This window comes from Triturus cristatus, chromosome 4_2, assembly GCF_964204655.1.
Source record: "Triturus cristatus chromosome 4_2, aTriCri1.1, whole genome shotgun sequence".
Lineage (NCBI taxonomy): Eukaryota > Metazoa > Chordata > Amphibia > Caudata > Salamandridae > Triturus > Triturus cristatus.
Genome location: NC_140586.1, coordinates 100862356 through 100879009, shown reverse-complemented (window position 1 = coordinate 100879009; position 16654 = coordinate 100862356). Strand labels below are relative to the sequence as shown.

The 16654-nt window shown below is 46.3% G+C and overlaps 1 protein-coding gene across 1 annotated transcript in view; it reads left to right on the top strand.

Moving 5' to 3' along the window:
- LOC146833096 (A.superbus venom factor 1-like) overlaps nucleotides 1-8720 on the top strand; it is a 663114-nt gene extending 654394 nt beyond the window's left edge. Inside the window, exons 40-41 of the mRNA XM_085600729.1 lie at nucleotides 4980-5115; nucleotides 8394-8720. Coding sequence (XP_085456855.1) covers nucleotides 4980-5115; nucleotides 8394-8535 — 278 coding nt within the window. The 3' untranslated portion in view covers nucleotides 8536-8720. The remainder of the gene's footprint in view (nucleotides 1-4979; nucleotides 5116-8393) is intronic.
- The last annotated feature ends 7934 nt before the right edge of the window (nucleotides 8721-16654 follow it).

Here is a 16654-nt window from a genome sequence, read left to right as displayed (position 1 = left end):
ACGACACACAACTCATCCTCTCCCTATCCAACGAACCCAAGACTGCCAGACACAATTTTTGAGAAGGCATGGAAGCCGTCGCCAAATGGATGAAAAAGAGCTGCCTACAACTAAACACCAACAAAACAGAAGTACTCATCATGGGCCCAAACCTTGATGCATGGAACAACACCTGGTGGCCCCCGCCCTTGGAAGCCCGCCCACCCCCACGGACCATGCACGCAACCTGGGAATCACCCTGGACTCCGAGCTCAAAATGGATGGCCAGATCAACCCAGTCTCGTCCTCCTGCTTCCAAAACCTCCACCTCCTTCGTAAGACCTTGAAATGGATCTTGTTCCAGATGAGTTCTAAAGTTCAGGGGTCTGGGTCCCAGTATTTGTATCTGAAAATCCTTTGATCTTTCAGGCAGAGGGTGTCTGTGCCCGGCAAGAACCAGTTCTGCCTTCTCTGGTGTGATTTCCTGGCAGGAGGTGGAGACGGCATTGTCAGAGGCAGACCAGGCCCTATGAGGTGCAAGGAAATCTCCTCACCCTTCCCCCATCACAGCCCAGGTCTGTTCGGCCCTTTCCTGACCTACCTAGACTATCTGGAGTCCATCCGGCCCCCCAGCCTTCTGTCATCCAAAACCCAGACAGGCAATCCACATTCCAGCAGAGGCACACAGGGTGACTGAGCAAGAAATTACCCACTTTCTAAAAGTGGTATTTTCAAAAGCAGAATGTAAAAATCACCTTCACTAAAAGATGCATCTTTAGATTCTGAGTTCAAGGATTCTAAATTTTATTTTCTTACCGAATTCCCTTGGCCAGTTATGTTTATAAGATGTTATAAACAAACCTCCCATTCTGTCCTGTGGGGAACTGGTAGCCTTGCAATAGTGAAAAACAAAATTGGCTGTAATTCACTATTAGGACATTCCACACACACCAGGGCATGTCCTACCTTTCACATACATTGCACCCTGCCCACAGGGGTACCTTGAGCCTACCTGAGGAGTGCCTGACATGTAAGAAAAGGGAAGGTTAGGGACTGGCCAGTGCGTGCACTGGCCAAGTCGACATAGCAATTACAAACTGCGCGCAGACTCTGCAATGGCAGGTCTGAGTTACCGTTTTCAGGGCTACTCACGGGGGTGGCACAACCAGTGCTGCAGGCCCCCAAGTAGCGTTTGATTCACCGGCCCTGGCACACGCAGTGCACTTTACTAGGGGCTAACCGGTAAATCGAATATCCAATCATGGAAACACCAATCCATAACACAATTTACACATAGAGCATATGCACTTTAGCACTGATTAGCGGTGGTGAAGTGCCCAGAGTCCTAAACCCAACACAAATAGGTCAGGGAAAAATAGGAGGAAAAAGCAAAACGTTTGGGGATAACCCTGCAAAAAGGTCAAAAAGGGCCATTTCCAACAGGAAATTACTGGGAATGATGGCCTTATGCATTCATTTAATTCCCAACATTCGACTACACAGGAGAGCATTTCAAGAATGGCTCCAGACACAATGGTCACAGGCAACAGGGAGTTGGGAGGATCTAGTGGTTGTCACAAAGACTGTTCATCAGGAGATGGCATGGTGGAACCAAACAAACATAGCACAGGTAAGACTTTTTACACCACCAACTCCGATAGTGACCATAAAAACGGATGCGTCCCTAATGGGATGGGGAGCACACATAAACAACATCTAAGTGAGGGGATTGTGGACACAGCAGGATGCAGTGAAGCACATCAATATCTTTGAGGTGAAAATAGTATTCTTAGCCATAAAAGCATTTTAGAAAGAGCCTTAGGGGAAAAGGGTGTTGATACAAACAGACGACACAACCACTATGTTTTACATAAACAAGCAAGGCGGAACTCAGTCTGTAGCACTCTCAATGCTAGCTCAAGAGATTTGGAGATGGGCAATTCCAAGGGGAATAGACATGACAGCAATACACCTACCAGGAAAGGACAATATAGAAGCAGACAATATAGAAGCAGACAGACTGAGCAGACAAACAACATCATCACATGAGTGGGAACTAAATCAAGCATAACTCCAGAAGATTTTCAGGAAATAGGGACACCACAAATAGGCCTTTTTGCAACACCCAACAATGCAAAATGCCGAAACTTCGCATCCAGGCGACCTTACAATCAGTCCCTAGGGAATGTGCTATGGGTAGACTGGTCAGGCATATTTGCTTATGGTTTTCCCCCAATACCATTACTGAACAAAGTGATCAGCAAATGCAAGATCAGCCAAAGGACACTGATTCTCATTGCACCACAGTGGGCCAGACAAACTTTGACGCATGGGATTGATTGGATTCTCTGTGTGCCTCTGATTTGGGGCGGAGGAGGGTACTTTCCTTCGGACGGTTTTGGATTGCCAGCATTGACGCATTTTTTGTGGGGCGTGGCATCCTGTCTTGGGTAGGCCCTCTCCTGGGAGATTCTGTCAGTTCCTTTAATTGATCCTTCTCCACAGTACGGAGGAAATAGGAGGAAATCGGTATAAAAAGCAACTGTTGTTTCTGGGGCTTACATTGGTGAAAAGAGACAGCTAGAATATGGAAAACAAACACACCTCCATCGGTGGGAGCATGGAAGAGAGGGATGGGCCATTGTATGGGTTTTGAGGTTGCGGTGTGCCAGGCAAGGGGATACCCCCCCCCAAAAAAAAACACCCGAAGATTTGGCACTGATGGGCCGATAACAGATGCATAGTTTTAGCCCCAGTACACACTATTGTATCCCAATTGGAAGCTAAAATACAGAACTATGGAGACAGAGATGGGGTCTAATGTTGTATGAATTAGGGTTTTATTGGTGGCATTTGGGGGAGGGAATTCGGGGATTGACTTTGCAAGTTTTTTGTGTTACAACTGTTCACACAATGTTGTTGAGTGCATTGAGAGATTGCCAGAGCATACATCTGTCACAGGACGGGGTTAAAACCCAAATGATCAACACCGCCCAAGAGCAAAAAGAGAAAGAAAAAGTAAAAAGAGACTTCAAAGAGACTTTCCGGACCCAAACATTAGATGGTGGAATAATGCACAGCATGTGAATACAGAAAATTCTTCAAGCTGCAAAACTACTCCTATCGGTAAGTAGCCATTTAGCTTTTGGTTCACAGATATAAACGGTTGCTCCTGTACTTTTTTCGTATGGTCTGAGAAAATTGCAATGGCATGGCTTTCAAAACAGGAGGCGTCTTGTTGACATACTGCCTGAAGAATGGCTTCTCTGTCACCATAATTTCTGAATTTTGCTATGATCGTCTGCGGAGAGTCCTAGGTGGCACTCTCTGAGCCAATACCCTATGCTCTCTTTCATCCCCCTTCACTGCGGTAACATGATCTAGTGTTTTCCTGAGGTCTACCCAGAGGAGGTTGACCTCGTTCATGCCTCCCTCTATTTTTCTTTCTAGCAAGTCTCTGTAAGTTTGAATGATGAGGAGGAGATTAGACAAAGTAGGTTCATTTTTCTGTTCCAACGGCTGCGCAGGTGTTGTATTCACCTGGTGAGTCTGCTGTTGCGCCATTGGGTGGGTTGTAGTCTACTGCATGATGGATTGATTTGGAGTGGGTTTGGTCACACTGCACTTCCTCATCATGAACAGAATCACTGCAGGAGCCCTGCGAAAGACCCGTAAGTGGCACCATCCAAAATGCCTAGGGTGGTAGAACAGAGCAGACCGACCCTGAGGGGCAAGACGTGTCCCAAGCATGCCCAACAGATTCATGCTCTAGTCAAGGATGCTTGATATTCCCCCGATTTCTGAGCACCAAGAATGAATGATAGGCACCATCAAAGAAAATTAGGAGAATCCGACAAATGATCCCAGCAGTTCAGGTTGAGCCAGGCCCATCTTCCAGCAGGTACCAGGGGCCCCAAAAACTGTAATCAACAGGTCGTGCAAAAGTGGAAAAGCCAGTTTTTCAGCAACTCAACATGGATGACTTCTCAACTGCAGTTAGGTGCCCGGGCTAGGCAATCCCTAACTCCATAGACATTCAGGCACAGTGGGTACTGCGCTATCCTCAGTGTCTGAGCCAAAAGCATGCAGTGGCAGCTCCAGCTGTCCCAGGTAGACCGGCTCACTCCAAAACTCCTCCTGGGCCAGTAGTCAGACCTCAAGGGGGTAGCCTCTATGTTATTCTCTGCCACCCAGCTCATTCTCTCAAGGTGTAAAGGTCTGCCCAGAGATCCTCCAGCAGCTCCCATCTCATTGCAGAAGGCCACTCCAAATGTCCCAAGAGTGGGCAGCTTAGGTGCTGCTGGGTGAATCGCTGCCAAGCTGAACAAGCTCCACGGCCCTCCCAGCCCAGCAGCTCGCAGCTAATCGCAGATGTCCAGCCATCCTTAACGGACACCAGAGGCACCAAACAGAAAGGATACCTCCTTCAGAAAGTGCTGTTGGTGCAGCTCAAAATCGATGAAGTGTCTTAAAAAACAGCAAAGGTCCACCGGATTACCGCATAATGGTGAAATGTGGGTAGACATTACAATCTATTGGCAAACACTTAGATTATCTCTTGAAAATTTTGATCTGCATGCACCACATTTCTTCATAAAAGACATCATGGATTTAATCAGCATAATAGAGGAACTCCTTTTGATCCTAAATGACCTTTTGGTCACCATAGGGATCCAGTCCTTGTCTACCAATATTACCCACATGAAAGCTGTGAAGGAGATTAAAAACACATAGAACATTAGAGAAAGGCTTTATCCCGATCTATACAACTGTCATAACTGCATCAGTTAGCTGCTTATTTTATCTTTTTTCTTTTTTTTAAATGAGTAAAAAGCAGCACAATGGGTGAGATAGATGGATAGATAGATGGATAGATAGATGGATAGATAGATGGATAGATGGATAGATGGATAGATGGATAGATGGATAGATGGATAGATGGATAGATAGATAGATGGATAGATGATAGCAACATCACAATTTCAATGTGTTTTTTTTAGGGTCGGATGAGGCGCCCGAAGGGAAGATTCGCAGGTTTATCAGCCACAAGAATTGCAGAAGTTCCCTGAAGCTTGAAGACGGAAAGAGCTATCTGATATGGGGTCTGAAGAGTGACATGTGGACTCAAAAGGACGAGTAAGTAAATTCTGGAAATAAACATTCATCTAGAAACATTATCAAGCAGTGTTAGGGCAATCAGTGGCTCATGCTCTATCATCATAAACTATTCTTGATCTCCTGTGATACGTAAGAATGTGAAAGCAACAATGGGTCTTCGATTCTAAAGATAACACATGACTAGGCTTTCCTGTTTTCAGTTTCTATTTTTAGTAAATTCTGCTGTGTGTTTTTCACCGTTTTCAAGTGATTTCAATACTTTTAAAAAACAGTTTCACGCCATTAAAAACAACAGAAACAGTGTTTTTCCGGTGTTTATGGAACTTTTTGCTTTTATTATTGCTTGTTTTCTGCACTGATAGTGCATGGTATATAGACAGTGTACGTACCGTGTATATGAGGTCCAAATACATTTTTACAAATCAAACTTATCGTAGCACACCATACAATACTTCTTCAGTGAGTCTTTGGTCATGAACGCTCGCTCTTTCCTTCCCATGTAAACTTTTATCTGTGAAAAAGCCCTACCAACATTGGTGCTTGAGACAGGCAACGCCAAAATAGCCAGTACACAATTTGCTAATGCTGCCCACTGATATAGCTTTCCATGTCATTACTGGTGTACCTGAATATTGTGATTCTCTGCGACAGGTTCTGCAACATATGCTTTGAACTGGGCGCATATGCCCTCAGAGTTATTGAAGCAGTCAAAAATGAGGGAGCACATTTGAAACTCTGGAGATAATTTCCCTTTACGGAAGGGATCTATAACTTGTGCAGAGTACCACAGTGAGGCTTCATTGACTTGAAATGCCATGGTTGGTGAAGGGCTATTTCTCATACATTGTAAAATAAAAGTTCCCAAATCGCTCCTCAACATTTCTTTGCTTACCAAGTGGCAAGCACTCTAGCATGGAACGTGTTGCAGTGCCAAAGTCACTAAAAGTGTCACCCAGCCTATTCTTAAGGAGATGTTTAATATCTGCCCCAAATATGCTGAATATTTGGTAGACAACTTTTTGCAGCAGCATTCCAAGTGACACTGTATTCCATGTTTTCCAAAGGTCTGGTGTCATCTTTTCACCAGTATCCCACATGCTTTGCGATTGCACTCTTTTCACATATACCTGTCACTATACCTTGCATTGAATGTTTAAAGCCTGGGGTGTTTGGCAATTCACTTACTATCAAGACTGACTCATTAGAAAAGGGGGCTGATGTATCAAGGGTTTTTACCCATCCTCTGTGGTTGAATGTGATGGTATATATTGGGAAAAATTCTTATGAAACCTACATTTTTCCTATCAGTGAAAGACTCAAACGTAGCCAAAAAATCAAATATGATTTTGATATTTCCTTATTCTCTACAGTTTATAAAATAAATAAACAACACCTAAAACAAGACCACAAAACTGAAAAAAAGGAAGAAGAAACAAGATTTTAGTGACATCCCTAAACAACAAAACTCAAACAGAATATTGTTAGCCCAGTCTTTCTTACTGCTACCTTATATAACAAAGTTACATTGTATTGGCCCCTACAGGAAGAAATAAAAAATTACTCTTTCACTCTCCTTTTCCTTTGTTTGAATGGCATTTAGTTTGTTGTTGTGCAGGTTTTTTTTCAGTGTTTATATGTTTACACTGGTGAGGGCTATTTGCCTTCCAGTGGAGTTTTATCAGTTATAATAGGCTTAAACCTAAAACCGGACAGCCTACACATGACCTACACCTGTCCAAATATGATTTGGAATTACATAGTGGACCCTAATGCCACCCTGCTGTTTGAATACACTGAGGGAACACACAGGGCCTCACCTCGCTTCCAAATACATTGTGAGTATACACAGAAGCCCAATGACTGTAAATATAGACGGGGACACTAAGCAGGAATCTCCCTGCGAACACAATGTGAAATCACTCAGGATCCGCCTTCTAGTAACCTACTGTGAATGATTACACGGAAATATCCCTGCTTTCCTCATACAGACTGATGCTAAGGGAGCATTGCTTTACCCCTCTGTGAGATTACATAGGGCTGTCCATCTCCATCAAACTGCACTCTGATTACGAAGTAAGATTACAAAGGGTCCTCATTGTTGTCCTAATGCAATATGAGTATCCTAGTGCTGTCTAAATACACTGTAAAGGAGCCACACTGTTCTTCTAATTCAGTTTGAGATTACACTGGGAGCCTACTGCTATCCGAATACACTGCAACACTAGGCAGGTGCCACGCTGCTTTCCAAAGCAGCATGAGATTACACAGGGTCACCACTGCTACCCAAATGCACCACAAGACTATACAGGAGCTTCTAATGCATTGTGTAATTACACAGGGAGCCCACTGCCATCAAATCACTGCAAAATTATAAAGGAGCCACACTGCTCTCCTAATGAAGTGTGAGATTACACAGTGACTCCATTGCTATCCAAATACACCACAAGATTAAACAGATGCCACACTACTTTCCTAGTACAGTGTGAGATTAAACTGTGACCCCACTGCTACCTAAATACAGGAGCTACAGTGCTCTTCTAATGCAGTGTGAGTTTACACAGGGCCCCAGTGCCAATCTAATAAAATATCAGATTACACATGCCCCTACTACTGTTCTACTGTGTGAGTTTATAGAGGACTGTTATCCAGATATGTGAAAATACACATTCTTTCACTTCTCCCCTAAAGCGAGATTACCCTGGTACACCATATATTCACTTCTCCTACTGCCCCAATGCGGTTTGACATTATGAAGATTCTAAAGCGAACATCATACTGCAATGTAGTACCATACAAATATGTGACAAGATCTAATTAGGAGATCATTGCAGTCTGAATAAAATATAACATTATTCAACAGTTTTAGGAACCTCATTGTATTCAACAATTACCAAGCAGTGGGAAGGAGCTCCTGCTTTCACTTTCTCCTGCACATTGTGAATAGTTGTTATTGTGCTTTGGGAAGTGATCAATTAAGTGCTCCAGTGATAAGAAATTTGACACCACTGCTGGCCCATTTTATTCTGGTGCTGTGCATTTTTGCACCATGTTTACACCAACATTTGCACCAAGCAGGTGGCCAAAATTCTAATATTGTGGAGGTCTGTCAATTCAAGTGTTGTCTTTGTGGTCCTCATCTGTCTAACCGTCACAGCAAAACTGCAGGGATTAGTGCAAAATCGCCAGAGGAAAGAATTGTCCAGCACTGGTGCAGGTTCTGTGATCTAAACCTGAGTGATTGTTTGCTAAAAGTGAATCTCACACTGCCTGCCTGACACTGTGCACCTCCATTGCAGGTTTGCCTACTACATTGGGAAATACACATGGATCGAGTGGTGGCCAAGTCCAGAGGAGTGCACCAATGCAGAACACCTGAAAATCTGTGACGAATTTTCAGATTTCACTGAGAATGTGATGATTTTAGGCTGCCTGAATTAACCTTATGGAAGCAATAGTAAAGCGGGCTCGTGTGGCGAACTCTTGCCTGAAAACAGTTTCTTGCATGGTATGCGTTGGTGATGTCTACCAGAGTGTAAGGACTCAGTCTGCTCCTACTTCCAGTTCTGAAAGTTAATGAAAGACAATTATTTTTACAGAAATAAAAATATATTCCCAAAACAGTGAGTCTGCTTTGTTTCCATTGTGTTTAATATATATTACCTATTTGTTCTTTCCCTTCTCGCTTATTCACACAGAACAAAGAAAATGCTCTTGGAAACTTGCTGTTTCCGCAGGGTGCCCCAAATTTCTTTTGACCTATTTGCTGAACTCTTATTTTTGCTGGCTACAGAACTCTGTGCACTGAAGCCCTTCAAATTGAATCAGTAACGTTCTTGTGCTCCTCCTTTCAACATAATAAACCTGGTATACTCCAGATTGGCATACTTAACTTACTTATAAGTCACTTATAAATCCCTAGTATATGTTACCAACAGTGCACCCAGGGCTGGTTAGTTGAATGTTCTTATTGAGCTGCAGCAGACATTGTGCCACCCAATTGAATGACAAGTCAAACATGAGTGCAAGTCTGACGTGTAGCACAGTGGTGCAGGTTTAAATTACAAAGTTGATATGTTACAATAACTTCTTTTGACAGGCCTAAAACCCTGTTCTAAATATTTGTAGTCACCGTTAAGAAAGCCTTAATGACCATTAACACTTTGGTGCATGCTATTTAAAAGTAGGACATGTACAGATTAATGTTAATGTTAAACGTCCTAACAGTGACTAGCACATCACAGCTATTTTTACCGTACGAGGGTTGGTTGTTACATAGGAAAACATTGACATACAATAATACATTTAATAAGCGTTATCTTTACCTAGGAAACAGCTCGGTAAATATTTCAAGGACTCTTTTTAGTTGTTAAGCAAAATTAAATGTAATGGTTGTGAGGAAATGCGGTGTATTATATGTGTGGTTATGCAACCTCACTGTGTTATACACTTAAAAACCCCTCTAGGTCCAGTAGGTTTCACCAATAAAACTGTCAGCTCAACCCTGGGTAACTGTGGCACTGAGCAGCAAGGCTAACACAGAGGAACAAGTTTTAAGCATTTACACAGCACCAATCAATTAACGAAGACACCTGACAACAATTAATAAAAAGAGACTGTATTTGGGAAAAAAATAAAAAATTTTAACTGATATCTCACTTTGACATACACAGCAATACGCCTACAACCCTGAGGCCGGCTGCGCTTGCACTTAAGGCACGTCTCATCACAGCGTATCCCACATCCCAGAGGCCGGTTAGCGCTGTGCACAAAAAATTGCAGTGCCAATCATTCTGCAAAAATTATTTCGTTGAATGTCAGTACTATTATATAATTCCCATAAAGGAATACAAAGTTTTCTTGTTGAAACAAAAAAGGAACCGAAACCCCCCCTCCCCCCTTACCAACAAACATTGAGGTGTCCGGCCAGTCGTTTGCCCACAGGACACTAGACTTATACACTGCACAGTTATTAGGTTCTAAGTCAGAAGCCAATACATTCCAGCACCCCCTGTTAGTCTTGCTTCACTCAATCTATGTCCACTTTCCATTCCAGCCCAACTCTCAACCTGTACACGGCCAAATCCCCTAGCTGTGGAACCCATCCTGCCCTTCAAAAATTACAAACACCTCAGGGTGTAGTATTGCTACTGCCAGCCTCGTCTCCCGTCCTGGTCTCTGTCGCTATGCCCACTCCACCCCCTCTTAGATATACAGTATATAGTCCCCAGAAGTTCTTTGGTCTGCTCCGCGGTGGAAGGAGTTTGCTAAAATTTTCAGATTGCGTGCAGCAGTAGAGAACGTCCCGTGACCATTGCGCCACCGTGGGTAAGGGTCCCCGCAGCTAGCACATTGCTACCCTACGCTTCGCCATCAGAAGTCCTAAGTCTACCAGTTTGTGTGCAGCCTTCAGCAGTTTTCTAGAATAGCCCAGCAGTGCCACCACCAGGCCAGGGGAGATCTCCAACTCCACCACCGTGCTTATCTCCCAGTATATATCTTCCCAGAATTTAGAAACACCAGGGCAACTCCACGCTAAGTGAATAAAGTCCACCGTCGGGCAGCGACATCTTTCACAAGCCGCGCTCTCTCGTAGGCCATACCTGTGCAATCTCTCTGGTGTATAGTAGACTCAATTAATGTATTTAAAATGTATCAGTCTGTGTTTGCCATGCAGAGATATTCGTCGCGTATTAGTGCAACAATATGACCACATGGCATCGTCGATTGTGATGTCCAAATCTCTCTGCCAGGCCAGTCTGGCTTTGGTGTACTGATTAGCTCTCTGGGACATCGCCATTTTATATAAGTTGGACATTAGTTCACGGGGAGATTTAGTTTTGATGAGATACGTTAGTTCAATGACCTCAGGGGGCTCGACCATGTCATCCCCAAGGTGTTTCCGCAGTGCCCCACTCACCCTATGGAACTGAAAACGCTGCAGCATAGTGGAAGATTCCGCAGTGGCCGCAACTTTATCCAATATTTTAGTGACACCATCTGCAAACAGTTCCCCTACTTTGTGGATGCCCAGCGCTCGGAGGGCTCGTACTACCCCCCTATCTCTGCAGGGGGACAGCCAAACCACCCAGTCCAGAGGCATCTCTGGGGATTATAATAGAGCCCCTGCCGTTTGCTTCAATATGCAGTTCCAGGCATGCCTAGTTGAATTTAAGGAGTCCAGAGACCCAGTTCTGCAGTCGACCAGCTCAAAGATGACAGCCGGGAGTGGGAGAGGGTCAGCAAACAGTCTCTCAAGCTTGAGATATGGTACTGAGTCCACATCATGAATCCAGCAATGCGCCTGCGCTCCCTCCGCCACCCTATAATACAGCTCCAAATCAGGCGCACCCAGCCCTCCTAGATGGTAAGGCAAAGTAAGCACTCGCCAGTTGACATGAGCCTGTTTGCCCGCCCATGCCAGCCGCACTAGGGATTTATTGAGCCTGGCGAAAAAGGAGCGCGGCAACACTATCAGGACATTAGTAAACAAAAATAGGAATCTAGGTAGCACTACCATCTTCATGATAGATATCCTACCGATCAGTGATAGGGGGAGCCCGATCCAAGTTTCTACATCATCCTCTAGTTTGTCAACCGCCATACCATAATTTTCTCTGAAAACCGTTTCGTAGTCCATATGTAACCTTATCCCAAGGTATCTGACGGAATCATCTGACCACTGCAATGGGTATTCCATCTCCAATGGGGAAGTGGACAGGGTGAGTGGAAAAGCAATGGACTTAGACCAATTGACCTTCAATCCAGAAAGAGCCCCAAAGTGTACTACTTCTCGTAAGACCGGGTAGAGATTGTTTTCAGGGTCTCTCACGTAAAGCAGGGTGTGTGCGTACGTGGAGACTACTATCTTGTAGGTAGGAAAGCTTATGCCCCTGAGACTATGGTATTCCCAGAGTGCAAACGCTAAGGGCTTGGCGACCAATGCATATACTATTGGTGATAAAGGGCAGCCCTGACGTGTTCCCCTGGAAATGGGGATAGCGTCTGTGACTAAGTCCCCCAGCCGGATCCGCGCGGAAGGCGCACTGTATAGTACCCCAATCATCTGCAAAAAGACCTGACCAAGTCCCATTCTAGTCAAAACCTGTCCCATAAAGGGCCACTCCACCGAGTCGAACGCCTTCTCCATGTACAAGAAGACAGCGAGCGCCTTAGAATCCCGCCGGACATGTTGCATTGTGCCAAATACCGCACGCATAATATAAGTGAGGTTTCTACCGGGTACAAACCCTGCCTGCTCCGGGGCAACTAGTTCTGGGGTTACTAGGGCCAGGTGAGTGGCCAAGACTTTCACAAACAGCTTAGTGTCCACGTTTAGCAAGGAGAGCGGACGGTAAGAGCCACATTCCTCCGGGGGTTTACCGGGTTTGGGGATGGCCACCAAAATGGCCTCTCGCATTGATTGTGGCATATGTCCCGTTACACACATGTCGTCAAACAACTCCGCTATATGTGGGAGCAAAAGATCTATGAAGGTATTGTAAATAGTCACTGTAAGGCCATCCGATCCTGGGGCACTGTTCGCCTTCATTCCGGCTAATGCCTCCAAGATCTAATCCCTTTCTATGGGGAGAGACAGGAATTCCCTATACGAATTAGTCAGGAAGGGTAACTTAATGTGCTCCAGATAATTCAATATTTCCCCATCCATATCTATCTGGCGTGAAGCATACAGGCTCGAATAAAACTGTTTGAAGCAATTAGCAATGTCTGCCTCCTCAGTAAGTAGATCCCCCCCCTCTGAATGGACCATGGTTATGGAGGTCTTTCCCCATCTAGCTTTCAGAATATTAGCTAGCACAGATCCAGGCCTGTCACCCTCTCCATACACTCGAGCTGTGGCGTATTTTCCCAAATGTTGTACTTCGCTGTCCCTCATGATATTCCTCCAACAACGTCTTAATTACCTCTGTGGTTTCTCCATCTATCCCTGACTACTGTCTGGCCTCCAAATCCCCCAATTTGCGCTCCAGGTTCGACAGTCTCTGTTGGATGTCCCGAAGTACCCCGTAGTGCTTAGATATGGCCACCCCTCTAATGTACACCTTAAACGCTTCCCAACCCGTTTGGAAACTATCCACCAAACCTATATTAGTGGCAAAGAACGTCTCTATCGCTTCTGCTATTGTTTCTTTAAAGAGGGGGTCCAGTAGAGAGTAGGGGGGAAAACGCCATGTGAATGGAGGGATCGTCCTCTTAGGAGTAGACAAGACTAGCAGGATAAGAGAGTGATCCAATAGGGTACGCGGCAGGACCTGACACGAACGGACCTGGGACATAAGAGACGATGAAACAAGCCAATAATCAATACGTGTGTGTAGATTATAGTAAGCGGAGTAGTGTGTAAAACCACCCTCCATAGGGTGGAGTTCTCTCCACACGTCCGTGAGTGCCATGCTGTTCTTTGCCCTATCTATCGTTCTAACTGCCGTCGCTGGCATTCTGACCGGACAACCTGATCTGTCTAGGCTCGGGTTCCTAACCAAATTGAAGCCACCACACCAGAGTATTTGAGACGTCCCGCTTCTGCTGACTATGTAGGCCAGTGTGGTGAAGAACTCCGGGCAGTCATAGTTGGGGCCTTATACATTAACCAATAGCAGGTCTAGTCCCCTACCCTGACAGCGGGAAATCACAAACCTACCGCCAGCGTCGGCCGTCAACAATTGCAGCTTATAGTCTGACCTGGGGTTAACCCATATCAGTACCCCCTAGCATGTGTTGTGAAACCTGCAGGGTTAACGTTTCCCACCAATCCCCTGGAACGCATCATGGGGCTCTGGATCGGGAGGTGCGTCTCCTGTAGGAAGGCAATGTCTGCGTTATGTCTAGTAAGGTAGTTCAACACTTTACGTAATTTGTGGTGGTCATTAAGGCCCCTTACATTCCAAGTCACCGCTCTAAGGGAATCCACTGGTCTCTGGGAAGTGGCTTTGCTAGTCGATACCATCCTGTTTATTGTACATTACGTACCGTCTTGAATCCTGCGAGTGGCATGTGTATTGTGAGATATATGACAATATGTCTGACCTAGCTAACCTCTTAACAAAAAACTGTGACCCACATCTTCCCCCCCACCCCCCACCCATGGCTGACCACCCACAACACGGCTGCGCTGCATCCTGTATAGGGACTTCCCTCACCTCCCCCCCACACCCAACTAATTTAACAGAAGTGGTGGTTTTCACTTGTGGGCGGAGGTCGCTCCGTGCTCAACCATTAAATTGATGTCAATTTGTGTCTCGACCTCCGAGCACAGAGTACTATTCTAGCCCCACCACCAAACCACAATTGAATACTACACATATCAGAGTGTGACCCTCATCTCAGTGTCGTGTACCTTCTGAAATTGCACATACTGCTGATTACGTCCTGTGACCCCCACAGAAGCCAATACAAAATCTCCTGCTTACTATCCATCAACCACTTACCTAATGGCAGTGGTCATTCTAACGGGAGCTCTGCACAGTGGTGTATCAGTAATTGTCTGCTTCAGAACAGCATTATATACAATACCAACAGACTGCCCTCCACCCCCCGACCCCCCTGCATACAAAATAATTAACAAATGCTTGCCGTCCAACCAGACTCAGTCTTGTTCCTCAAGTGATCCCCCAGCGGCCTGGTCCCGAAGCTGTCGATCCGGGCTCTGCTTCTGCTCTTTGTTCCAGTCTTTTAGCGCCTTCTGCAGAGCCTTTGGTTCTACGAAGATGTGGGACCTCCCCTGCCTGTTCACCCGCAGCTTGGCCGGATACAACATCGCATAGTCCAAACCCATCTCCGGCAACTGCTTCTTCAGTGGGACAAATTGCCGACGAGCTTTCTGCACACGGGTGGTGAAATCCGGATAGAGTGAGATGTATGACCCTTCATATGGCAGCATCTCTTTGTCCCTCGCCGCACGTAGAGCCACATCCCTGTCCGAATGGTTCAATAGTTTTGCTATGATTGGACGCAGCGGGGCACCCGGCTGGGGTCGGGGTCCCAAGGAGCGGTGCGCTCTCTCCACTACAAACATATTTGAAAACACCTCCGCGCCCAACAGATCAACCAGCAGTTTCTCCACAAAGCGTTCCATGTTCCCAGTTTGTGTCGTCTCCGGCAGGCCCGTGATCCGTAAGTTGCAGCGTCGTGAACGGGCCTCAAGGTCCTCTGTTTTGTCCTGCAGCACCTGCATGATCCTGCCAAGCTTTTTATGGTCCGTGTCCAATGTGGTCTGCGCTTCTTCGACTTCTGTGAGTCGTCGATTGGACATGTCAAGCCTCTCAGCAATCTTGTCTAGCTGTTTCCCCATCCTGTCCATCCGATACGAGAGGGCATCAATCTTTGTGCCCAGGGAAGCAATATCACTCTTTAATCCTTTCTCCATTGATAGTAACAAACTACGGATATCCTGTTCGTCTTCTGTCGGGGGAATGGGTCTATTTTCTTCCCCTAAAGCAGGGTCGTGGGATTTAGAGCGCTTCTGTTTAAAGGTCAGCTTAGACTGAGTCCTGTCCAATTTGCCCATCATCCTTACTGATGCTGCTCGCTGATACACAAGACAGTGCCGACTACTCCTGCAGGTGCTAGACGACACAGGTTAACCGGAATTACTCCCTTAAGTTGCAGTCTGCAGGGCCCACCCGTCCCAAAGCTGCTGCGCGATATATGACTGCAGCGCTGCAAAGCGATCCTGCCGCAAGGAGCTCCACCTGATATCGCCTGCCGCTCCTTCTGACCTTGCACCACCTTTCCCCAGGTATTGCCGGGGTCTGATACTCTGCCTTCGGCCGCGCGGCTGGACAATTAAGATTGTCCCACAAGGAGCTCTGCGCCGCACTGCCCTCCTGGTACACCACTCAGCTGGGGCCCAAAGCAAGAACGCAATGGAAGCCAGGCACGTCTCGCTTTGTGGTGGTAGTCCGATTCCCACTGTGCGCCCCCACCGTGGCTCCCACCTCTGTCTTGCTAAGCTCAGTCCCCCAGGCCACACCCCAGAGGGATTGTTATGCCTGAGCAGGCTCCCTGAGATTGTCTGGTTAGGACCTTAGATGCCTTTCCCCCAACGCTGTTCTCAGTCAGAGCAGGTCTCCACAGAGTCGGCGGCCTCGCACCTGTCGCAGCACCCGAAGTTGAGCAATGTGCAAATTCCAACCAGTAGTACACCAGCCAGCCACTCCAGCCGATACACACACTCTGCATGATCTCTCTGTGTCCCAGTCTCTGCAGCGACATTGCAGGAGTGGCCTAGCGCCCCTGCCACAATATCCCTCTTTGCACCATGATGCCAGTAGATAGCGCAATCTATTGGGGACTACCGGGCTCCTGCACTCTGATATTTCTCACTTACCGTTCACCACTGCTAGTGCCTGCTTCCGTGGTATGTCGTGTAATATTGACGCGTCGACCGTGAAGACACACGTGGTGACTGATTGTTGTGTCTCTCCCGGCGGCAGGCAAAATGGCGGCTCCCCCTGACTGCCAAGCCGCGCCTCGGCCTTCAGAGCTCTGGTGGGATGCCGAGTCTCCTCGCGCCCCCAGGTGTGCTCCTCCACTC